This window comes from Erithacus rubecula, assembly GCF_903797595.1.
Source record: "Erithacus rubecula genome assembly, chromosome: 20".
NCBI lineage: Eukaryota > Metazoa > Chordata > Aves > Passeriformes > Muscicapidae > Erithacus > Erithacus rubecula.
In genome coordinates this window covers 4,760,428-4,786,317 of record NC_136672.1, presented here as the reverse complement: position 1 = coordinate 4,786,317, position 25,890 = coordinate 4,760,428, and the positions used below count along the sequence as shown (strand labels likewise).

Here is a 25,890-nt window from a genome sequence, read left to right as displayed (position 1 = left end):
CACTGCGAAGGGGAGGGACCAGCAAAAACTGCTCACACTTCTAACACTGGCTTCAGAAAGAAGAACATTGTCCAGCACTGGCTCAGAAAAAGGAGGCCCAGACTTCTGCAAGGACTCCACAGCTCCAGATGATCCATTCAATACTTGCAGTATCATGTTTCCCCTCCAGGCCAAGGAGCCAGGCTGTGCTCACAGAGTACAGCTGAGATTTGTTTCTGGTACTTTGAAAATGCAGGAAAACCCATCAACAGCTTTGATACCTCATCCAGTCCTGCACATCCCTCATGGAATTTGGTGTGATGGTTTGATCCATGCTGGATACTGAAGGTGGTTCAAGCACTCCATGGTGAGGTCCATTTGTTTGCCTGCTGTTCAAGGCTTGTCCTGCTCAGTCACTGCTGGCCCTGTGGCACATTGCAGATGTTGGAGTGCAATAGAAGGGTGTAGAATAAAGATAACCAAAATTAAACAACTGATTATTTCCTGTGCTGTTGAAGCAACTGCTTCCAGCAGCTTTTATTTGCTCCTCACAGCAGCAGACTAGTAGTGCAGGTTTTTCTGGAGTGTGTTTGTCTCATCAAGGGAAAATATCAATTTGGGAGTTTATTCTTTTATCATCCTGGAGACAAAGCCCTCCACATGCATCTTGTGCTGCTTCCTCAAGTGTCCCCTCCACCCAAAAATTAGTATCACTCAAGAAAGGAATGATCAGCCAGTCCTACTTCCCTGTGGAAGAAGGCTGCAAGCTGCCAAGTGAGCCTTGTTACAGCATCAGCCCCTCTGAACAGACACAGCAGCTCTCCAGAGGGCACAGGATTCACAGGAAGCACCAAAGCTGAAAAATCTTACACTTTTTATTGCAGGTTCAGTGTTAGTGTTTTGGAGAGCACAGCTGCATTAGAAGCAGACATTCCAACTTCCCTTCCCTACAAGACTCTGCCACAAAGTCAGCCCCAGGCAACTCCAAAACCCACGCCTGGCTTTGAGGTGCAGACAAGTGTTCCAGTGAGGACCAAGAGCCTCACGTGACTCGTCACTGAAGAGCAGTAATGATCCAAAGCTTGCAAAATGAAAAGGCCAACACATTAACTAGCATTCCCTGCTCTGCTGGGACACACACGTGAGCCTGTTCCAGCTCCCTGACCCAGGCATGGCAGCAGCCCCTCCAATGGGTTGCCCTAAGCTGTCCTTTCGGGATGTTCCGCTAACTTAGTTTTGATGAAAGTCCCTGCTCTGCTGTGCAGGAGGGGAGAGGCCACTGAGCTGGCAAAGAGCTGCTGTTGGCTCAGCTCTGCCAGCAGCACAGCCTGAACATTCCCTTCCATGCTCTGGGGTGAGACACAGGCAGAAAAACCCCAAAGGCAGCTCTTGCTGCCCACACAGCAATGAGCAGTCTCTGTTCCCTTCTCACAAGCTGACAGCTACTTCTGTTTAGCTTTTCTTTCCACCCCTACAGGGTGAGAGATAACACACTAAAAAAAAAAAATTCATTAAAGGAACTTAAAAATTCTCCACCTCATTTCTCCATCTCTCTTAATCAAGGTGTAATCCCCCCCAATGCCAGTGGCCCCTTCTATTCACTTGTAAAGTGCTGGTCAGGTTGATTTTTTTTTTTCTATTAGATCTCACAGCTCAAGACCCTGAAAACCTCAACACTCCTACAAAAATAAACAGTTGTGTTATGCCTATGTTTTATGGTATTGCCTTTCCATGCAGATTTCCTTCTCTTGTGGAATCCTGGGGGCAGGCTCAGCTCTAGTCATCCACAGTGATGTTGCGGAAGAGATAGGCCATGGACTCTCCGTTGTGGATTCGCCGGATGGCTTCTGACAGGATCAAACTGACATCCACAGTCTTTATCTTGGGGCACTGCAGCTTCTGCACCTCGTGGGGAACAGTGTTGGTCACTACCACCTATGCAGGGCCAGAAAGGAAAGGAAGTTGTGCTGCTGAACATTTACCCTCCCTGAGCAGCCACTCTGAAGCAGCAGTACACACCCCTTCTGGAATCAATCACAGTTCAAGGGGAAAAATCCTTGCATATTCAAATAAATGGTCTCCCCCCTTCTGTGACAGGCCAATGGGTCCACTCAGATCACAAGATCTATTACTAAAGTTTGAAATCCTGTTCCCTTCATGTACCAGCAGCCCCTGACCAGCTGGGGGAGAGGGGCTGCACAGTGAGATGGCAGCCACACCATCAGCTGCAGGGAGGAAAGTGTCCAGGCAGGGATGACTAATATTTTTATTAAGGAGAAAATACACTCAAGGAAGCAGATCTGATCTGAGCAAGTATTAATCACACACTTCGGGGTTTTTTTGGGTTTGTTTTTTTTTTGTTTTTTGTTTTTTGTTTTTTTTTGTTCCAATGCAGAATCAACTAACTGAAAGCACCTGATTAAATGAGTAATTCCAGACATGAGCTACGTGCCATGGGAAGGACATCAAGCTGTGAGTTTTGGTGCCAGCCCCCACTCTGCAGTCTGGAGAGCAGACTCACCTCATCAATGGAGGATTCCTCTATGAGACGAGGAGCATCTGCTGACAGGAGCCCATGAGTAGCCATCACAAAAATCTTGTAGGCTCCACGCTCTTTCAGGATCTCTGCAGCAGCTACAAAGCTTTCCACATCATCAATGATGTCATCCTGAGCAGAAACAGAAATAACATCAAAACCAGAAGTTCACAGAGCCTGCAGGGCAGGAGTGGATCTGCAGGGTACTGCAGCTTTGGCCATGCACACAGATGAAAAATAGAATCCCTGTCTAGTTCAGCTGCTGATGAGGACAGCCACGTGCATGACTAATCTGTGAATGCTACTTCCCTGGTTTAATGACCCTTTTGCTAGTGTGGAGAACAAATGTTGTGTCTTGGAAACAAATTAGTCCCTGCACATGCACTTGCTGTTTCTCATCAGCAAGGAGGATTTTTTCATGGGGTAGGAGCTGCATGTTGATTACTTACACTGCAGCATGGCATAGCAAGTAAGAGAGGCTTGGCATATTTTTTGTTTGTTTGGGGCTTTTTAACACTTCAGGAGTTTTCTCTATGTGCCCTGGATTTATTCATTACTTGCAGACATCTGACACTTAGAATCAAGAAAGCAAGGAGATTTTAGGGCTTAAAAGCTGAAGCGCAAATGGTTTTCAACAGGAAGTTGAAATAACAAAAGCCATCAGCGTAACTGGAGAAAAGAGTGTCTAAAAACCATATTCCCTCTCCTATACCAGCCATCTCTCTGACCCTCAGGGATAGAGCAGCTGAAGCAAAGCTGCTGTGAAGAAGCCTCCCCCCACCTGCTCCCCTCACACTCATACCACAATGATGGCAATTCTTCCTCCAACGTCTCCAACCACAGTGATTGGCGGCTTCTCCTTGGCCATCATCACTAAAGAAGGAAAAAAGAGTCCAGGTGAGCCAGGTCTGAGTCAAACCCCAACAGTTCCACCACACAAGAGGCTGAACCATTGAACATCTTACATTGATGCAGACATAGATGTGCTTTATACAATCCTGACACCCACCTAAATGAGAAACCCTCATTTAACCATCATTCTTCTCCTCAAATGAACAGCACTGCTGCAAAAAGAGGAAATTCTGTTTCTGTGGGGATTTTGTACTGATCTCAGAAACAGAAAGCAATTTCAACTCTCTAACAGAAGCCTGTGCAAGCAGTTACAAATCAGCACCTGGTTTATGGGCAATATCAGTGACCTCCTCTGTGCTCCAGACAGGACTTGTAAAAGGGTCTATTCCAGGACTGGGAACAACAAATGGGCTGTTCCAAGCAGCACCTCTCAAAAGAGCAGGTGCTTTACAAGGTGCAGCTTTTCACCTCTTGGACTCAGTAAATAATCTGTAGGATCAGAGACTTGTACTGCAGCTCATTTGCTTTCTCACATCATCAAACACAGAGGGGTCTTTGAGAGGGTGTAAGAACCTTAATACCACCTGCTCAAGCAAAGAAAGCTTAAGGAAGTTTGCAGAAGCAAATTTGCTGATTATTTTTAAGTGGATTAATGGAAAGAGTAGGACAAAATCCAGCTGAAACTCAGTTCCACAAGCACAGTGCAACCAGCAATTGGATCAAAGGATACACTGACAAGTTGTGCTACCTGGCACACAGTGAAGAGATGTACTGGGAAATACAGTTCCATTCCCTCCTGACCCTACTTTGGCACTGACAGGGTTCATGCAAAACCACATCCTGCCAAAATTCCAGCAGCATCATAAAAATACCAGAAATCTGAACTAAGATGCACTGAGAGTATCCAGATGTAACACAGCCTTCAGACTTACACCAAACAGCAACCAACCTGCAGTACAGGCCAGGCACTTGCTATCCAATCTGCCAGACCTCTCCCTTGCCATGGGGTGCTGGTACAAAAACTTCCAGCATGGAAAGGACACTGTGCTGGGCAGGCATGTCTCAGTAGGTGACAATCTGGGCTGATCTAACCACTGAAGCCCAGAGGCACCTCCAGCTTTTTGTAACACTTACCTGGCCCACCTCCACACCCCACACCCCTCTTTTATACTCTCCACAGTGAGTGCAGAGTGTCCTACCAAGGCACTTGGTGCCCCTCCTTTTGTAAGCTCAGGTCTTGCCAGGATTCTGGCTACAGAGGCTTCTCAAGTACCTCAAGGTATTCAGACACAGCAAGATTTTTCACTTTTAGGATAATACAATTCAATGTAAAACCTGAGCAGCAGGAGAACATAAGCCATTGCCCACCAAAAAGCCTGTCTGAATATTGATCTCTGCTCTACTCACCAAAGAAGTCTTATATTAAACTCCCCATCCTGCACAGCAGGATGATCCAGTACTATTCCCATATCTCATCAGTGCCTGGGAATGCTTAGAGTGCAAGCACAGCTGGGTGAATGAGTCACACTGAGGGATATGATGAATGCAATTATAATGACCAAAACTTTGAAAATTCTTGTGTAGAGCTATTCTTCACATCCATGACCTACTCCACAAGCTGGTTTTCCATAAACCTAGCAACACTGTATAAAAGGTGTCCAGTAATTCTGTTTTGCCCAAATTCCCATCACTCATTGCCAGGTTTTGCAGTTAAAGTCACAGCTACCTCAGACTGAAGAGTTAATCAACAGCTCCATGGCACAGATTCCTCAGCCTCCCTTGCATGGTTATTTATGAGTCTCCTATCAAATGCAAAGTCACATCTAAATCCTGAAGGAAAAATACTCCTATGAGAAGGAAGATTATTTTAATATTAAATGAAGATTAAGCACTATGAGAGATAAGCAGATCATAAATTTCAGTCACAGGCACTACTGACCTGCTTAGATTAGTTGTGAGTTTACTATCTAGTCTGGACAGTAGCAGAGCTCCTGGTGGGAGCTGTGAAGTATCAAAAGGATTCCACCTGGCTGCCATCCCAGCCTCCCTGTGTATCCACTGGTGAGTGCCATCTCTGTTGACAACAGCCAGGTCAGGGGAAGCTTTTCTACACAAATGGTGAACAGGCCTGAGGAGCTGAAATTCAGCACTATTTTACTCACAGAGACATGGAGTTTTGGCAAATCATTATCGTTCTACTCCATGAAGGAAGCAGACACATTCCTTGCTATGCTTAAAGGCTAACATGGCAACCAGCAAGATTAGCAGTGCTTTGCATCTCTGTCTGTTTTTACAAAAGCCATATTTCAATTTTGGTTTATTTTTAAAGAATGGTAGGCAACGTGTCGACCTACCCGGATCTTAAAGAGATGTTCTCCCTTTTCCTTGTTCAATTTTCTCTGCAAAAAAAAGAAAAAAAAAATTGCAAGCCAAAGATCTACCCACAACCACATCAAATCTCAACTGCTCCAGGGTGATGAGAGTCTACAAAAGTGCAGCCAGTTTCTTCTTCAAAATCTTTGGACATATCAAGATGTGCAAGTCAGAACTGATATGAGGAGGTGCCTTGAAAAATGATTTAAATAATAAAGAATATTTTCATCCCAGACACAAACTCTCTGTGTTTGTAGACAGGAGAGGGTAACAGAAATATGCCATGGTGGTACTTTTGCCTGGTGTAACCCCTTGGATCATGTACAAGTTTGAGTTAAAGAGTTGCTGGCTTTTTCTGGAAAGTAAGAAAAGATGCTTGTGGTATCTGTAGCTTCTGAGGGAGAAAATAAGAGAAAAAACTAGAGCAACCACCATTTTTTATAAAACAAGAATATCAAAGAACACTTTCACTCAGATGTGCAAAATATACACCAAAGTACCACATGTTAAAGGCAGGATCACTGGCACTAGGAAAAAACATTCCCAGGTGTGTAAACATGTTGCTTTAATTAAGTGGTCAAAAACAGGTTAAGAAGTGCTAAAATAAATTCTGTTTGGAGCTGACAGTGTGAATTAAAGTGACAATCACCAAGAACTATAATGCTGCATTTACAACAGAGCAAAAGGCTGCTCAGGAATGAACAGTTTTGTGTAGAGATAACCCTGGAAGGACAGAAAACACCCCTGTGCCCCAGCCTAAACACAGGCAAGAGGGGGGTAGGGAAGTAGGAACAGACCTAGAGTCACTCCAGCTTTCCCCCCAAACTGCCTTTGTGGCAGTTTGCTGGGCTCTGGGACTCAAGCAGACCATTAGCTCTCTGTATAAAGAGCTGAATTCCAAAGCTACTGAAATGATCTAACAGATGGTGCCCCACTCTTTCTGAGGAAACATGCAAAGAGTCCCCATGCATTTGTTAAGGCACAGCCCCGAGCCAGCTGCAAGCTCTGAGACACAAAAGCACACAATCAAAGGGAATAACCTTGGAGTGACATGCTGCCTCCAAAGCTCTGATTACAGGGGCTGCAGGGATGGGCTCTTGCTGCCACTCTAGCAAAGCATTTTAAGAGCAATTTAGAAGCACCTCTGGCATTTTTTCTGTTGTGGCTCCCCACAATCAGAATATCAGGCCACACTCACAGGACAATAAATAAGCCATTACACTGCCTAGCACTCATTAATTAGGGGCACATGACCCCTGCTAGAACAGGGGGAGGAGGTGCATGCCAGGACTCAGAGCCCAGCCAATTCCCCAGGAAGCCCATGGAGAATGGCACAAAGCATGAGCCATCACTGTGGGGCTCTGGGGCTGCTCCCAGACACAGGTTTCACCTCCCTCCTGGCTCTAACTGCCTGGAGCTTCAATTGCCAAGTCTGGGATGCTCCACAGTGATCTGGTTGTAGCCTAGAGTGGGATATTCCATAAGAAATCTCAGTCATTCCCCAGGAACATCCCCAACCTTCTACCTGCCAGGCCCAGGTTTGTTGCTGAGCCAGGCAGACTCCCAAACTGTTTCTGTTTTGACAATCAGAGGGCCTGGGGACAGTTTTGGTGTAAAGAACATCCAGTACTGAGCAGCAGCACGTGCCTGACCTTTCACAACCAACCACACAGCTGAACCCTGCTACACTCTGCCCTCAGAGCTTTCACCAGCAGAAGGGAGAGCTGAATGAGGGCTTGGAATTATGTGACATTTGAGGTGGGAAGATGCTTTTCAAATTGGACAAGAATTGGACAAGAAATGAGGCACAGCACAGAGGGCCAGCACAGAGACTTGCAGCCTTGTCATCACAGCTGCACTTTCACCTCTGTCTGGCAGAGACTGTGACACAACCAGAATGCACAGACTGCTTTTAGATAGGGATAACCTCAGAATTCTGCACCTCCAGAACCCAGGTCACCTAAAACCTGGTATGTCTCAGGTTAGAAAACTGCAGAGAAAAGCAGCTTCTACTGAGAGTTTTGGACAATCCACCCCATGAGAGTGAGCTGCCAAGGCACAGCTCAACTGTTTTACACTGTGCCTGAGGCATGGGATGTAAGGTCATTGGTAAAGGGCTGAGTTTGTGCAGCAGGAGATAAAATAAGAAAGTGGTGATACACAGCAAATTAGTTTGCTTGGATAGCTGAAGATTGAAAACAATTTTCCATTGGATTCATAACTAAACTGGACAAGGGCACATTTCTGTATGAACAACCCTTTACAGGGTTCTCCAGCAGCACAACCTTCCACAGCTGAGCTTCTTTGAAGTGACATGGCTGGAAATAAAAATACAACCACATCAATTCCTCCATAGCAGACAAATGTCAGCTACTGATATTCTGGAGGACAGCACCCTCCATAACAGGAGAGGAAGGAGAAAGTGAAGAATAATCATGCAAATTCCTGCTTTCTTGGACAGGCATGAAAAAAATCTCCTTGTCAGAAGTAGAACAATAAAGTCCCAAACTTCACTGCCAAACCCCACCTGCCCCCCAAGGCCCAAGAGGAGTTTCACCAGCAAAAAAAGCACTGTTTAACTGATTGTTTTCCAGTGAGACACAACTAGGGTAAAGTAAAATGCCTGCAGTTTCACTTGCCTCCCCTCCACGAGCTGCCCAGAAACTGGTTGGATGTTCTCCCTAAATTTCCAAAGATTAGATGATTATCAGTAGCCCAAACCACTGCTGGTGTTGCCACACTCAGCAGCACACAGCCTTTCCCACAGGCACTTCTCAGCCACCTTCCTGCTCCCAGTTTCTGTGCTACCACCACCTGCCTAGAAAGCTAAAATCCTCCCAAAAGGGAGCTGAATTCACACTGTTGTTATTTGACTGCTGCAGGAATACAAGCAAACCTGAGGATGGCATCTCCCAGAACACAAGTTTCTTCTTTTAGTTTTGGTCTTAAATTGATGGCAAGAGCTCTGGAAGCAGGTCAACAATGCTCTTGGAGAACCTACTCATCCCAGCCACACAAACCTCAAAACCTTGTCAAAACAGACATTGGAATATGATCACCTGGATGCCAAGGTGAAGAAAATCTCCAGTAGTAACAAAGGCTGCAGAGAAGGAAAAACAAGACCAGCCCTCCCCTCCCCAATGGAGCCAACAGCCTCTCTCAGTGGCTGTTCTCATTGCTTACACTTTTACATCTCCCTTGTTTCATCAGCTCAATGAATTCTGTTGCTGAACCACCTTTATCAGAGGTTTGTCATTCTAACACCATGGAGCAGGCACAGCCAAGGAGAAAATACTGATGCTCTGCATGGCCTGAAGGAGTTAAATAAAAATCTTCCCCTGTGACTTCTCCCACAACTCACTGATGAAAAAAATTCTACTGGTCTAACTGCCTTTAGATTGGTTACACCCACACAGATAAACCAACAGAAATTTCCCACCAAACTCTTCTCCTTTATTTCCCCCCCCCAAAGGTAAGCAGAGAAGGCTGATCTTACATGGCAGCTCCAGGCCAGGATGCAGAGTTGCATTTCTGAGCACGGGAGGGGAGTGGCGGCCGTCGTCCATGTCCTGCTCGGTGCACTGCGCCTCTCCGTGGATCACCGCCAGCCCCAGGCGCAGCCGCTCCGCGTACGACTGAGCCCTGCACGACAAGCTGTGCCTCAGCAGCTGCTGCCCTGGCCCAGACACACAGCCCGCTGCTGCAAGTCTCTCCCACAACAGCAGCAAGCAAAGGCTGCGCCTCTGCGGCTGCTTCTCTGTGCAAACCTGACTGCAAGGGATTTATCCCAAAGCACACTCCACCCCTTGGCTCCCCCGCAGGGTCTCCTGTGCTCCTCCGCATGTGAAATGGTTTCTGAGGTGGTCAGGCACTGCTGCAACTCTAGCAGCAAGTCTGACTCCCAATGAACCATTTCAGTGAGACTGCCAGAGTTTACTCCCATAGGGGTGGGAATACAAAGTTTAGCTGCCTATCTGCACCACATCCATCCCATTCCCAGCCACAAAGGAATTATGCCCAGATTGTCAATCCATTTGTCACCCTCACACATTTTCCCTAGTATACTTTCCACTAGCTCAGGTATTTTCCAAATAACTTTAAACCAGCTAGCAAAGCATTCATTTACCTTTTAGCAGCACCAGGAGATTTGGCTACAATAACTGCATTTCTGTAGTCTGGAATCTGGATGTGATAAAAAGGTTAATTAATTAAAAAAAAAACAGTTCTTCTTGCTAGAGAGTAACTGGTTTGATACATGGCTGAATAATTTCACCCATCCCCCTCCCCAGACCCAAATTTTCATTCTGTGACAAGAAATTAGAGAGGCAACTACACTTGCTTCCAACACCACTATTTGTGTATTCTGCAAAGGTGGGAATGTTCACTATGTTTAACCCTCCCCATATGGGGAAGCCTTGCTCTCACCATGTGGGTATAAATCTCCATCTTTTGCACATGGGGAATAAAACCTCCATGCCCTACTCCCAGCACTCCTACACTCAGCCCAAGACAAAGTCTATCAATAATTCAGAGCAGAGAGAAATCCAGCCCTGCACAAAGGGAGAGGGGAAGCAGTTTTACAGGATTTCAGAGGTGATAAGAGGCATGAGCACAAGTAGGATCTCTCAAATGGCACTAACTCCACAGAGAGCAAAGCTCCTCTCCTGCTTGTGCTGCAGTTCAGTTTCTATCCAATCAGAGAAGTGTAACATCTTTCCATGAAAGATGCAATTGGTACCCCCAGAGAAAGAATTCATTAACAGGATTGACCTAGACTGACACCACCACCTCCACTTAAGCAGAGGCCCAATGCTGCCACCACATTAAAATGAGTTCAGACAAGTAGATATACATAGAACTAGAGTAACCTCACTTCTTCCTGTATATACTGAAGCAAGAAAGGGGATGCTCTCAGGTTGTCTACTGGGAAGCTGAAGAAGCCTTGGATTTCCTTTTGATGAAGGTCCATAGTGATAATATGTGTTAAACCTAAGGGGGAAAAAAGACAACAATTTATTGAAAATATTCCCACGTGGCTGGAGTTCCTTCAACACCTCCATTTTCCAGACTGTTTTAGCTATTACTCAGACTATTATGCCATGTCATAAAATAATCATAAACACATTAACACAGAACATTCCACAGACATAATGAGAAACAGGCATGTGATGCCACAGCACTGGGCTGACACTGTATTTCACTATAACATTTCTAGGCCACTTCCCAGGTGCAAGTTACAAAGAAACACAAGCAAGCTGAAGAAAATTGATTCCCCCAGTATGGCTCAAAATCTCATCAACACATTCCCACATCAAACAGGAGAATGGAAGGACAGATGACCTCTGGGATGGCCAGCAGCAGTGAGCCTGCTGTGCTGCTGCTCCCTGGGACACTCACCTGCCTTAGCAAGCATTGAAGCCAGCAGCTTGCAGACTATGGAGCCCCTCTTCCTCATTTTGCTCTGCTTGCTGTAGGGGAAGTAGGGGATGACCCCAATGATGTTCCTGGCACAGGAAGTCTTCAGTGCATAGGCCATGATCAGCAGCTCCATGACAGCAGTATTCACATCTCTAGGAGATTTGAACACAGTTCCAAATATTAAGCAGGTGTTTTTCCAATGCAACTCCTTTTCCATTTATATCCAGAACACTCCTCACCAAAATTCCAAGCAAATAATGCTACACCACAGGCTAATGTAAGCCAGACCCAGATTGCAACCATACACCTCCTTCCACCATGCCACAACAAATTACAATCAACTCTTACACATACAGGACACGACACCAGCACTCAATAGCTGTGGTCTGGAATTTGATTCTATGCTCTAACATTAGGTGTATGATGATTTCCCTCCATCATCTGACAAAAAAGACTTTGTATAAAATTTAGGTTGAAACAAATGTCACTTAATGCAGTGCAATTTGAAATAAAATAGTCTTTAAAAGAGCAGCATACATGCAGCCAACACTTCATCCACACTGGATTTCTTAGGTATTTTCCTCTTTAACAGTGTAAGGCAGGTTATTTTTCCTGCCTTAAGAAATACTGCAATTGGAGCAGTTCAAACTCCAGACATAGCACTTTGGTGGAGGTTGGCATCTCCACACTTCAGCTTATCTAGAGATGGAAGGAACAATAGCACAGGAAATGTTAAAGGACTGTTTCTTGAAAGAAAAAAAACAACCAAACAAAGTAACATAGGCAGAGGAATCATGGAATATGCTGAGTTTGAAGGGCTCCATCAGGATCATGAGGACAATTCCTGGTCCTGCACAGGACACCCCAACAATCCCACCCTGTCCCTCAGAGTGCTGTTCAAATGCTTCTTGAGCCCAGACAGATTTGGTGCTGTGACCACTTCCCTGAGGAGCTTGTTCCAGTGCTCAACCACCCTCTGGGTGAAAAACCTTTTCCTGATATCAACCTAAACCTCCTCTGACTCAGCTTCCTGCTGTTTCCTTGAGTCCTGTCACTGGTCATGGGACTGAAATATCCCATTTACAGTTTGCTCCCCCACAACGACTGCAGTGGCCCAGTAAGAGTGCATTAATTCCCATTTTAATTAATTTTGGGATGGGGAAAAAAGCTAAGCCCTTAGTTTCCCTTCAGTTCTTAAGACCAACACTGAGAGACACTGTCTGCATCAGAGACTGACTCAAGAACTTTTGGAACCTTCTCCAACTGCCCAAAGACATGACCCAGGACAAACCTCTGACCATTTCCATTTCTCCAGTGCTCTCTCTTCCTTTGGAAATTAACCTCCACTTGTGCCTCTTCATTTGTGAGGCTCTGGTCTCTGCTGTCCTGAGCACACAGTGCCATTGACACACAAGAAAGCTTTGTTGGCTCTGGAGCACCCAGCCAAGAATTACATAAAACACAGCCCCCTGCCACACAGGACAACGAGCAAACAAAGAACTGTTTCTTCCCTTTGGTGATTTAGCTGTGCCAGTGGGGCTGTGAGAGGAGAAAAAGATGCTACTATCAGTATCACAGAAAAACAAAGCAGTCAAACTGAAGCATATTTAAAGTTCATCTGAGAAACTCAGTATTTTTCATCATTATTTATCAACTTACTCTTTGGAAATACATACATATTCACATGGAAAGCAGGTAGAGAACAAGACTGGGACTTCAAAAGGCACCAGCAAAAGTCCTGGTGCTGTTGCAAGACACCAGTAGCCATACTGAGGAGAAATTATTCAAGGAGGGTACTTCCCCCAGTATTCAAGCAGGATCCCAAGCTGGGCTCTGGGAAGCTCCTGCAGACCTGCTGGCACAGGCATGAGGCAGAGGTGGATGTGTCTGTCCCTCCAGCAGGGCCCAGGGTGGGTGGGCTGAGATGGCTTCATGCTGAGCCATCACTGATCTGCTCCTCTGCAAGGGGCACTGGACCCAGCCAAGGGCACCAGCTGGGGAAAATCACATTGGTGGAGAAAGCCCAGCCCCTGCATGTCCAAAACAGGCACCAAGAGAGCAGCCCAGGCTCCCTGCTGCCCTCCCCATCTCTGGCCTTGGGGCCATGCTCAGTTAGTTACTGCTGGCAGGGCTGAGCCAAGACCTCACACAGGGGCTGGCAGCTCATTACCAGGGCACTCAGACAGCTCAGCTATCCCCCACAGCCTGCTTACCACCCCAGAGCCTCCCCTGCTGCTCCTTATCTGTGCCTGGGCCATCCCTGGACACCCCTGCTCTGGAGGCTGAGCAAACACCTTATGTGACACTGATTTACAACACTCAGCACCAACACTCAGCACTAAAAGGCTCTTTTTTCCTTTAGGGTATCACAAAATCATCAACTCCTTCATTTTTCTACCACCTAAACATGAGCTATTTGATTTTATCTCACAGAAATGCCAGTCCACACACCAGTCTTGGATGGTAACTGTCCTTGTTACCTCTTTTTTTTTTTGGTTGTGCTGCAGCTCCTATGACAGAGAGCCTGTATCAAATATTCAGGTCTTTCTGTACTCTCTGTTCATTTAAGATGCAGACTGTGAATTCACACTGCAGCATAACAAGGTTTTTTCCCCTCTCTACTAACAAGTCCTAATATTTTCTTTTCAAACCACTACTGAGTGTGGAAATCCTATTCTTGGATTATTCCACACAGTTGTTGTTTTGAGTCTCCTGAAAAACTCCCTGAAACACATTGCAAAATTGAGATGTCCTTGAACCTGTCCTCTCTAGCAATGCAGCAAGGCACAGCTGCAGTTTAGGAATGAAAGATGACTTGGCTGCACAACACTGGCTCCTCACCTGGAGGGCCTTGAACATTCTGGCTAAGAAAGATCAATTTCTTGGCCCAAAACACTGAATTCAGTTAATGGAGAAACAAGGGGAACAACAAGTTAAAACCAAAGGGGAGGTTTTCCCCTCCCAAAACTGTTTCTGCCCCTAATGCTCTGGTCAGTCCTCTCTGAGCACTTGATCTGTTTCATGTTTACACAACTCTCTGTTACAAGTTATTTCAGAGAACTCCTTCACAGGGGACAACAGAATGGCACCATTCACCCAAAACATAATCCTACAGCAGGGGATTTTCATCTTGCAGAGATTTTAGTTGCTCCCTGAGGGAGGAAACACTTGGGGCATCTCTCTGGAGAGAGATGAGCCCTAGGAAAATGTTTCTGCCTGCAAGAGGAATTCCAGAAGTGAGTAAGCTGCTTTAGTGGTCTTACTGATTTCTTTACAACAGGCCAAGCATTTCACAGAGGAAATGAACTTGAATTCTCAGTGGGCTCCATTTCTTTGGCAAGCAAGGAAAAATTCTGTGTCCAGGCAATTCTGCTCCCTGCTACTTTTGAGACACAGCTGAGCTCTGCTAACTTATTACTTCTTGTGATCTCCAAAACCTGAGCAGAATTTGGTAACTTGGAAAAAGCTATCAGAGCTGGAATATCCTTGTTTTATTAACATCAATACCTCATCTCTGAAAACACCACCTCCTCTGCTCACAGTAGGTTGATTTGCAGTTATTATTTTACTGGTAGGCTCCCTTCCCATCACCCTAGTGCTGTCCATTACTCTTCCTGAGCCAGCAAGGAGCAAGGTTCCTGGGATTACAGATGGTTTTCTAGCCCTCTGCTTACTTGCAGCACTTCTCTTACTCCAAGCCTAGAACAGCCCCAAATAAAACCCAAAAAGAACTGTAAAAGTACAGGAGGGAGGCTCAGTTTCACATCACTGCAGCAAAGGGGAGAGTAATCCAGCCTGCAATGAAAACAGCAGCTGCTGTTTGATGCTGGCTCTGTTGCTTGGTGGTTGGGAGGCTGAGGGAATCACCCATCCTGGGATGGAAATGCCAACAGCTGAGTCTGAAATGCCACCAACACACAGACCAGGGATGTTTCAGTGGAAACCATCAGTCACTCCTGTTCCTGCCTCAAGTGACACACTCCAGATATTTGATGGGAAGCATCTCAGTGTTGCAATCAATCCCCTGGGAATGTTAACAGCTTAACACTACATGGGGCCTTAGATCCAAGTCAGAGCAATGACAACACTGGTTATTGTGCTGGTTAATAGTGCCCAACCCACTGAACATCTGCTGATCCAGGTATTCAAAGCACATCCCAGGTGCAAAACTGAGCCCTGAGTGCCTCACCTGGGGATTGTCTGTATGATGAAGATGTCCTGTCCACGGACAGACTCTTTTATTTCAACTCTTGTTTCTGAAAAGGATGGAAAACAAAGTCAGTTTTGTTTCCAAACATCAGGTTGACAGTGACAACACACCATGTTGTGGTCCATGACCTTGCCCCTGCTCAGGGCAGATGAGGACTCAGGGCAGATGAGGACTTGCTCCTCTGCCCTTTGTGCACATAAATATGCAGGTGAGCCAAGTGGATTTTCCAAAGGCTGGACCTGGGTAGAGCTGGCATGACATGCCAGAGAGTTAGCTGTATTTACAAAGCAAAGGCAGGCTGAAGAGCTGTTAATTTTTTATAGAATTTAGAATTTCATAATTTAGAAATTAAAATTTTAAAATTTAGATGACAATTTACTAACTCTCAATGAGAAATCCTTTTCACACCTCCATGGAGTGCAGAAAGCTATCAACAGTACAGTCACTAGTGAGCAATTAACCACCCAAGGCAGAACAACCTTCAGTACTTTCAAGAAGTTAACTCAGCACTTCTTGCACTTTACTCTTTCACACCTTACTATGGGATCAGCTCTATGCTGGCTGGAGAACTCAAGGAAACACCAGCAGCACTGAGATCAGAGCAAGAATTCCCCAGTTTCACTGTCAAGGTGAAGACATTTCATCACTGCCACAGGTGGAAGTCTGTGCCCCTGCTGAGCACCACTGCTACAGTCCCTGACTCAAATGCAGAAGCTGAGCCCAAGAAGCTCTGCAAAGCCACAGCAATGGCTTCAGGTTCCCAAGGTGACTGCCACACAGTCAGAAGCTGGAGGGCAGGGGTAAGGAAAAGGAGAGGAACAGCTCCTCAGCTATGGAATTCCAAGTCTAATTGCTTTGCCCTGGCAGTAACCCTACAGGACTCTGCTGAGTCCAGACTGATTTGCTGTGCAGTGATGAACAACGACCTTAGACTAAGTAGCAAGCAACCTTTAAAACCAACCCCAAAGGGCAGTGAGCTCTCCCAGGCAGGACTGCACCAGCCAGCCAACCATACCCACAGCAGCTCTCTCATTCAGGCTGCAACAGCAGCAGCACTACCACAAACCCTTCCTCTAGCCTGTAGCAGCTCTGTGGTTCTACTCTCTTGCAATCAAGGTAACAGGTCTTGAAACAGTAAAACACTCTTGGCCACAGAACTCTGCTGGCCAATATCCTTGTGTTTTAGCCCAGCATCTGAAAATGCACACTTAAGGAGTGTTAACTTCCTAAAAAACAAAAGCAACCTCCAACAGGAATTTTCCCCAGCATAGCCATGAATTTGCACTTTTAAAGCAAGGGCAGCTGTAAATTTTGTATGGCAGGGAAGGGCTGAAAGAAAGGGATAATTTAAAAGTTCACAAGGCAGACACTGAAAAAGCAGTTTTGTTTAGCATAGGAGCATAAAAGATTTGGCAGCTGCTAAAACCTGAGGCAGGATTCAAGAGGAGAGTTTGCAGATGGGCAAACAAACAAGATAACCCAGGAAAACAAGGCACACGTTTAATTGCCTTGTCCAAGGTCAGCCATGGAGCAGCAGTAACATCACAGCTGAATCACTGCACTTCTTAGACAGGTCTGGCCCATGGAGTTACCCAGCATTTCTATTACCTCAAAAGAGTTGCAAACAGTAGAGATTTCTCTTACCTCCATTGGTTTCCTGGTACACCACAGATTTCCCCAGCTCAGCACCGAGACGCCTGGAAAGGAAAAAAAAAGGACATTAGAAATGGAGGAAAGCAGCAGTTTGTGCTGCACAGCAGGGCCAGACCACATCACACAGCACTGCCCAGCAGGGAGCTGAGTCAGCCAGCCAGGCTGCAGAACTACATCAGCCCCTTCTCTGGGGGTCTCCCTCCCTCTGATGGCCTGGGACACTCTGCAGCAGCTGACTGCTGTACCCAAAGCCTGTGGCACTGACCACAGGCTTGACTCCTGATGGCAAAGGACACCTTGCCAGCCTGTGCAATGCCCCCTTGGGCAGGTCTGATCTGCAGCTGGAGTTGAATGATTTACTCAGACTCAATTAATGGCACTTGAGTCACTTTTTTTGACTTCCACCTCTTTTTCTTTTTTTTCCTCCTTGAACCTTCCTTCTAAAATAACTCAAATGATTAATGAGATCTTAACTTCAAATTTTTTTTATTTTTTCAAATTACTCTTTCCTTTTCTCAAATATCAAATCTACAACACTCATCACAGCAAAGATTAGTCACCTTCCTTCTCTTTGTAATTTCTTTCTTACAAAACAAAGACTCACTTTGAAATGCATTTTAAAAGGCTCCAAAATGCAGACTTTTCCCTCAGGTGGCATTTCAATATTTAACTGCACTGACAAGTAATCCATTAGTAAGTACTTAAAGGCATTTGTGCTTTAACCCAGAGCCTCAGCTGTGAGACCCTGCAGCACTGAGATGCTTGGGCCAAGTCCCTCCTCTCCCAGGATCTGTTCTGTGGCCATGGCCACACAATGAATTAGGAAACAGTTTATTCCTGAAAAATACTTGTTCACCATGCTGATTATGGCAGCAGTTTCCTTCTGCACTTGTACTGTATTTACCTGGATATGTACCAAAATTCTGCAGATCAGGACTAACCCTAAATAGAAGAGTCCATACCTTCTGCTGGTTTTTTTAATGGTCTACAGCCTTCAGCAGTCAGTGTCACCCCATCTCCTTACCCCTAACTCAGCCTTGCACTTCAATTGTCACAAAGATCTGTGCTTGCAGAAGTGAAACAGCAACACAGGCTGACCCTGGCATGCTTCTGTCCCATCAGCAGCTGCTGGGCTCAGCTGTGAGCCAAAGCTGGAGGTCCAGCTAGAAGCTGGCCTGGGACAGCTGAGCTAACAGACACTGGGATGCCATGGGATGTGTTTGCTTAGCTGGCTCCAAAGCACGTCCCTGGCACACACACACTCCCCAGTGAGTGTCTGGCAGCACGTTTTGCCATGGCTGGGCTGCTGACTAAACTGCCACCTCGAGAGCTGGACGTGCCAGACTGTCACCAGCCCTGCTGGGGTACCAACTGCAGCCAGGCCAGACAAGCATCACAGATCTCTAGCTGGGCTCCTCTCAGTCCAGCTGGGTTATAAACTGCAGCTGCACTGCAAAGGCATCCTCAGTACCTTCAGTATCTTCAGAAAGAGCTGGCAGCTGGTCAAATAAAAGCAATCCTGGGCACCTCAGGGATAGAGCCACACCAGAGGTGAGTTTTGCAGGTGGGATCCTGTTGTTCTGATGAGGATAGTCTGGCATTTGCAACCACCAAGCTGCTAAGGCACCCGAGTCCAAACAAGCTCAGAAACATACACACACACACCCACCCCAGAGCAGGTGGTGGGAATTGTTTCATGACTCACACTTGTTTCTCCACAACTGCATGGCAGGTCTTGCACACTCCCCTTGGAGGCACGTAGGCCCTGACTTCACTGCAGACAGAACAATCCTACCTCAGTACTGGGGGAAAAAAATCCATTGAATTTTATTTTTTTTTTTGCAAATGCTCTTAGGCAGCCCTGAATCTCATGGCAGGAGGAAAGCTTCAAAACCAGTCCAGCCAAACTCATCTAAGCAAAACAGCCCTTGGAAGGTGGCACTTCCAGTGCTAAGTGGTGGCAAACAAAACCATATTTGTGGTGCTCAATGGGGATTGTTCTTACATTGTACTAGGGGAGGTTTAGATTGGATATTAGGAAACATTTCTTCCCTGAAAGGGTTGTCAAGCCTTGGAACACACTGCCCAGGGAAGTGGTGGAGCCACCATCCTTGGAGGGATTTAAAAGATGTAGATATGGCACTTGGGGATGTGGCTTTGGTAGAGCTGGGTTAACAGCTGTGCTCAGTCCAAAAGGTCTTTTCCAACTTCATGATTCCATGATGTAGCCAGCAGAAACCAGATCCCAGTGCTCTCCTACTCACCACACAGCAGCAGTGCAGTTTGTGTGCTGCTGAAAAAACAAATCAGAAGGGCAAGTTTGTTCCCCCATGGCAAGAGGAACACTAAAACAGCTTGGCTTGGGGCACTAAAACAACTCATTTGTCAAACCTGGGCACAGGGAGCAGCAGAAGAGACAGGACAGAGGTCCCAACTTAGAGGAATGAGCGGCTCTAGTCAGACAATAAATCCCAGCTCTGCTCCAACTGTTGACTGCAAGTAAACAAGAGCAGTGGATATGAGATAAAACTGCCCATTAAAGTCCCAGATCAGCCCTGCCTGCAGCACTGCAGAGTCCCAGGAGCCACAAGCACAGCAGGATCCACAGGCAGCTCCCCCAGAGCAGCTGAGGTATGTGCACCCCAGGGGAACACCTTGCACCAAATCCCTTCCAGGAGGCTTCAGTTAGACAAGGTATCAGCCAGGGAAGGAGTCTGATAAACCTTGACTGACTCCAAGACAATAAAGAGGGGACTGTTAGTGTAACTCCTGCTGTAAAGCACCAAATTCCAGAGGACTTTTATCAAAGGAGATATTTGCATGGGAGTCAAGGGCAGAGTACAATCTTATCAGCCTGGCAGCAGCCAAAGTTTGAAGATAAATTTGCCCTTCCTATTACCTCTCCCATCCAAATAATTTCTCTCAAAATCCTCTCCATCCTAAAGCTCCCAATTGGTTGTACCACAGTTACTGATCACTCATCTGCAAACACAGGCAGACCTACCCCAGGACACAGAAGGTGCCACTGCAGGTAACACAGACCACACACCCTGCAGAGATAAAGCTGCTTCTGGGGAAAATAACATTTTAGCTCCTGCAGATAAATCACATTTCCAAGCAAAATGAGCTGCTATCCTCACACCAGCTCCATCAATAAATCAACTCCTCTGGGGCATGACAGCATCTAAGAGGAAAAAAAAAAAAAAAAAAACAAACCAAAACTCTTTATGGCTTTAAAAATCCTACTCAGAGCAATTGGCCAGTAAAAATTCCTATTGATCTGGAATCTCTCTGTAAACACTGCCCAGAAAGGATGATCTAACTTTCTGCAGTCTCAAAACATGCCAAGAGGATATTAAGCTCTGAATACAAAAGTGTTTATAAAACCTGCTTCAAATTCACATCTAAATGCAAACAGCTCAGGAGTCACCTATAGTTTAGTGAGGAAGTGACACACTGCAGTATTTCAGGAAACACTGTGAGGCTCTATCAGATTGTACTTTAAAATGCTCCACTGAAGACTGTCAAAAACCACTGTACCAAGCTCTGGAGACAAAGGGCAGCCAGAGAGACTCCATGTTCAGCTGAATCAAATTTCAAGGTGCAAATGTACTTGCAGTATTTTCATCAGAGCCTGTTCCAGTGCCACTGAGAAGTGCCCTCAGCCCAGGCTGTGTTTCCTTCTCCCTCCCTGTGACCAAAATCCAAGACATTTGTCAGGTTCTCTCTGGAGGGAGCTTCCGGCCAGCTCACAGCACAAACATTCAATCTGAAGAGAAATCTGCACACAAAGCTCTTAATTATGATATTTTATTTTGGCAATATCCTCTTCATTATAAACATTTTCCCTGGTCTCAGCTCTGCAAATTCCCAACTCTCCCCACACCTACAGACTTCAGGAACTGGTACAGACTCAGGAGGAGCTGGAGCAGAGGAGAGGGTCTGGGCTGTGCCCAACTGCAGCCAAATCAAGCCACAGCCTGACTCTGAATTGCTTTTCAAACTTTAGCAAACCTTTAAATAAAGATCAGTCATGGTCCAGCCAGCACAATGGCAGCTCTGCAGTGCACTTCCTAATCCCCCAGTACAAGAACAGCCAGGAAAGGGAAAGGGAATGGCAGCTTCCTGGATACAATCTGTTTAGATATCCTTAAAACTATCTGAGCTCTCCTTTGCCTCTCTCCATCCACCCAGCATGACTGGATATTAGAAGAAAAGTCCCTACTGCTCATCTGCCACTGGAATCACTTGTTCCAGCCACGCAGCCCAACTACTGGCAAAATCCAGGCAGATCTTCCTCTGCTCCTACCAGCCCACTCCTGATGGAGGAACTTCCCCTAAAGCTGTGCTGGCTAGCACAGAGAGCCCCACATGAGCCCAGCCTGCCCAGCCACATTCTGTGCTCCACCTAAACTGCACAGAAATGCTCTGATTTCCCTCTGCCACTCTCTCATGTGCTGGCAAGATGACCTAAAGGATACATTTCCTACCAGAGATCCTCTTCAGCTGAGGGAGGCTGCTGCAAGTCTCTGAATGTACTGTCTCCCTCCAAAGCAGGGCTCATTTCCTACCCAGTCACAGAAAAAAACACCCTGGGTTTAGAGCTGTGACACAGCTCCCTGCAGCCAGAGGTCAGAACACAAATCCCATGTTTTCCTAACTGCATGTTGTTTAGGCTCATGGCAATGCTTTATCTTCAGACCACCAGCATTTTGCATGCTGCAAACTAAGTGAATCTCTGGAATACTGACATCCACAGTTGGCAGTGAAACAGTATCACATCCCACATCACGGAGCTGCAGGAGCACTGGGGAGGCATTTGCAAGATTCAATCACCAACCCCCTCCAAGCCAAACACATAAGCAGTGAGTAGAATGTAATATTTGTAGCTGATGAGCCAAGCACTGAAGTCAGAGGGAGATCTAAATGCATCTGTTGGATTAAAGATCAAAAAGACTCCTAGGTCTCCCTCCCCCCAGCAGCACACAGACCCATTAGGGACCAGCACTGGTCACAGAAATTATCTTTCTCCCCTGAAAATGCAGCTTGTAATCAGGTGCCAAGTGTCCTAATTACAGTAAGAGTTTTCTTTCCATAGTGAAAAGAATTTAAAATAAAATAATTATCACTCTCAATTTATAAGAGATAAGTAAATATATGGATTTCTTTATGTGTCAGTGGTACTGAATCTAAGGAACATCTTCACCATTTCATGTTTCACAAGGTCCACATAATCCAGCACCATCTCCTCACCCTGGAGGTCACTATCAACTAAAGCCCTGAAAATCTGAAGTGAAAGTAAGACTGACCATTAGTCACTGTCCCATAACCAGAGAATGCTCAAGGGGAATCATCAAGATCAGAACTCTGCCAGAACATGATGCTCAGAGCCTGAAACGAAAGTAACTCTGGAAGTTTAGCAGTAAATGAAGCCAGGAGATAAATCAGGTGTCTGAAAGCTGGTCAGTGTCACACTGCTCCTTTCTGTGCTTGAGATTTTAAAAAGGATAAGTCAGAACTACTCAAGGAGAGATCTTAAGCTCATACCTACAGGTAAAGAACAACAGATGGGACAGGTGTCTCAAGGGGCCCTCCTAATATTGTGTGCTGTTTTAAAGTTCTTTTACTACTTTTGCTCAAGGTCATAAAAAAACTTTAAAAAGAACGCACAATATTGGAGGACAGACTCACCCTTGCAAGATTGATCCAACTCTATTTAAAGGTGCAACTGACCTCCCCAGCAAAGGACAGGCTGGGATGTGAGACAGGGGGAAAGGCAGCAGTCACACTTCGTTTGCAACCTGAAAGAACAAGGGATGTGTTACAGACCAGTTGAAACAGCCCTCGGGCTTCTAAGGGAAGGCAGTACAAAGTCACTGCACTGGATGCTGAAAATACCTTTATATTTTAGGAGACTTTTTACTGTGGATAAATCTGTACCGTGAACAGTTCCAGATTCTGCACCCACAACAAAGATAAATGTCCTTAAGCCACAGTTAAGCAGCAGCTGTGTGTCACAGGGATGTGCTCGTGCCACCACCAGAGCATCCAACATCCCACTGATGGCAGAGCCAAGGGAAAAACCCCACATCACCCCTATTAAAAATTTACTTGGTGAGAGATCAAGGAGGGAGCCAGGAGATCATTCTGGATCCAGGTCCTGCTTCTTTTCCCCCAGAGCATCCCTGGGATAACATCAGCACATCATCCCAGCCAGTGCCTGGGGAAGTCTCTCTGTGTCTCTTCACATTTAATCTTTAAAAAGAAGGGAGTTATTTTTAAGACAAAGAGCAAGGAAGAAAGATTGCCTGTTTGCTCCTCCAGTCCTGAGAACTCAGAGCTCATCCCCAGGGGAATTCTCTTGTGCTGTGTTGACGCAACAGGACAAGCTCTGTAAAACTCTGCCTCATCTGCTGCAGCAAAACTCACTTTTTTATAGAGAGATACATTAGTTTCAGAGTTCAGTGAAGGAAAAGGGAAACAGATTGACCAAATATAGCAAAAATACATGAGCAAAATAAAAGTGCTTTCCACTCCCAAACGCAAGGATTTTCCTCTTAGCCTCACGCTTAAAGAAGTGCATCACTATTATCCAACACACCTCCTAGCCAAACAGCCAAATCAGCTCCATGGAGATAATCTGTGCTAAGGATTGAACACTGTTTATTAAGTGAGCAGGACAAACAGCAAAGTGTTCTTGCAGTTTAAGGTGTCAGCACACCTGTACTTAAGTCCTCCTTCTAATTTAAGCACACCCTTGGAGATGGGAATGGGACAGCAAGGATAACTGGGATGCTGCCAGCTGCAGCAGACAAACAAGCACTGAGACCCCTTGATATTGGGATCAGCTGCCTAAGAACTGCAACTGAGAAACAGCATAAAGAAAATCCAGATCCTGTTCTAAGTTGACAGCCCAATTCAGAATAGTTGCCCTTCTCAAAATAATCCCTTTAGCTGGGACTGCCCCAGTTTGAACCAAACTCATTCAACCCCAAAGTTCATGTGCTGGGGGAAACTCAGAGCTCTGTGCACCAAGAGCCCCATTTTGGAGGCAGCTGTCACATCTTCCACTCAACAGCACCCAGAGCATCTATCCTGGACAAAACAAGGTCAAACTCTGCTGAAATTGATGGGCTGAAGAAAATGGACCAGACTTTTACCCTGAACCAAACAGCACAGGCTGCCCAGCTCCCCAAAATCCACCCTCGTCAGTGCAAGGTGCTGTGCCGAGGTGCACATGGACACTCCCCTTGCCCCAGGCATCGAAGCTGCTGGGAAAACAAGGTCAGGAGAAAGTTTTAAGCATGTCCCAAACCTGCTAAAAACGCTTTTCTGAGCTTTGTCCAGCCAAATTTCACCTCCTCCCTCCCCAAAAGTAACAGCTTTTGCTGCAGCCCAGCCTTTCTAGCAGTGAAATGCATGTCAAAGAAGGGAGAAAGCGGTGAGTTCATTTCCACGGCGGGGTCAGGCAGAGCTGGTGAATATTCCCAGCGCAAAATCTCCATAAAAGTGTTCGCAGGAGATGCCTTGGGAAGGCAGGAGGATGCCAAAAGCTCGGGAGGGCTCCAGCCTGCACCGGAGAGCGATGGGGGAGAAAGAAACTTGAAAGAGAAGGCAACTTACTCCGTGATCTTCTTCGCCAGCTCGGTGGAGGCTGCGGTGGAGTTGGCCGAGAAGACCCGGTAGCCACTTCTGGCCGCGTTCATCGCCAAAGAGTCATGCAAGCCCCGTGGAGCTCGAAAGTGAGAAAAAACAGATTTATAAGGCAACAACAGCTTCCGTGGCATCCTTTTCTTTCCTCTCCACCGCGATCACCGCCCCTTAAGGGGTGGGGAGGAGGAGGGGGAAAAGGAGGGTGGGGACCCTTCCGCTACCTATGGAGTTGCTGGTCCATTCCTGCGGCAAAGTATGAAAGGGAGGGTGGAAATTATGGTTATTAAAATGAAATGGAGCAGTAACTGCTTTGGGGAGCAGAGGGCTAGACAGGCAATGAATTACCCCACGCCCACCCAGTGGTCCCTCATACAACGGGGAGCGATGACCCCAAAATGAGGGGGGGGTAACAAGGGGGAGAGGGGCACCCTTGGCTGGAGAAGGTGCGGGTGAGCTGAGGGAGGAAGGCTGGGGGATTCTTTGTGATTCAGCAGGGCTGGACCGACTCTCCGTGGCAGGGTAGGGAGTCCCTGTGAAGGGGCAGGTCTCTGGGGGGACGGTCCCATCCCGCTCCCCTCACCCAGCCGAGCGAGTTCCGCCACCCGGCCAGAGCGCCGCTCCCTCCGCCGCCATCTTCTCGGCGGGAAAAACCCGCCCCCGCCGCCATCTTAGGTGAGGGCACCGCAGCCGCAGCTCCCCCGTCACGGCGTCCCCTCACCGCCTGCCCGAACTGCGCCGGTACCTCGGGAGGACAGCGGCAGAAACGTCCCTCCTCGGCGGATAAACACACTTCCCGCTGCCCGAGCGCGGCTCGCAGCGCGGCCGCCTCCCGCTTCTGCCCGGCGGTGAGAGGCACGGGGTGTCCGCGGTGGCTGCGGTGCCCGTGCCGAAGATGGCGGCGGGGGAAACGGAAGCGCGGCGGCGGCGGCGCTCTGGCCCCGCTGTGTGGCGGGGGCGGCGGGAGGAGCCGCCCGGCCCGCGGAGCCCGCTCCTCCGGCCTGAGGGAACGCGCTGCGCCGTCCGCTCCGGAATCCTCACGGGTACAGGCATTCCATGGCTTCGTTAAACAGAAAAGTTCAGCTCCAGCCCATCTGGCAGATCGCTGGGCTGACCTTTCCATGCACTAAGAGTGTGCTTTATATATAGCATATAAAACACCTATAAATTGAATACATTAACGCATATATTATTACATAAATATTATACACTTTTATAG

General features: G+C 46.8%; 1 protein-coding gene across 7 annotated transcripts; it reads right to left on the bottom strand.

Annotated features, from left to right (window-relative positions):
* Nucleotides 1–836: 836 nt before the first annotated feature.
* Nucleotides 837–25,697, bottom strand: PRPSAP1 (phosphoribosyl pyrophosphate synthetase associated protein 1). 7 transcript variants are annotated; one of them, XM_079323448.1, is made up of 12 exons: nucleotides 24,645–24,758; nucleotides 22,713–22,822; nucleotides 21,773–21,828; nucleotides 17,013–17,065; nucleotides 15,348–15,414; nucleotides 11,138–11,310; nucleotides 10,614–10,729; nucleotides 9,867–9,922; nucleotides 9,237–9,382; nucleotides 3,318–3,388; nucleotides 2,501–2,647; nucleotides 837–1,914 (listed from the first exon to the last, which is right to left on the bottom strand). In XM_079323448.1, the coding sequence occupies exons 3-12, from the start codon at nucleotides 21,808–21,810 to the stop codon at nucleotides 1,756–1,758; spliced, it is 1,026 nt and encodes a 341-aa protein (XP_079179574.1). In that variant the 5' UTR covers nucleotides 21,811–21,828; nucleotides 22,713–22,822; nucleotides 24,645–24,758; the 3' UTR covers nucleotides 837–1,755. The 7 variants fall into 7 exon arrangements, with proteins under 7 accessions (XP_079179574.1, XP_079179577.1, XP_079179572.1 ...); XM_079323451.1 differs by lacking the exons at nucleotides 21,773–21,828; nucleotides 22,713–22,822 and adding an exon at nucleotides 25,417–25,697 and having other exon boundaries at nucleotides 24,645–24,756; XM_079323446.1 differs by lacking the exons at nucleotides 21,773–21,828; nucleotides 22,713–22,822 and adding an exon at nucleotides 25,255–25,574 and having other exon boundaries at nucleotides 24,645–24,756.
* Nucleotides 25,698–25,890: the final 193 nt, after the last annotated feature.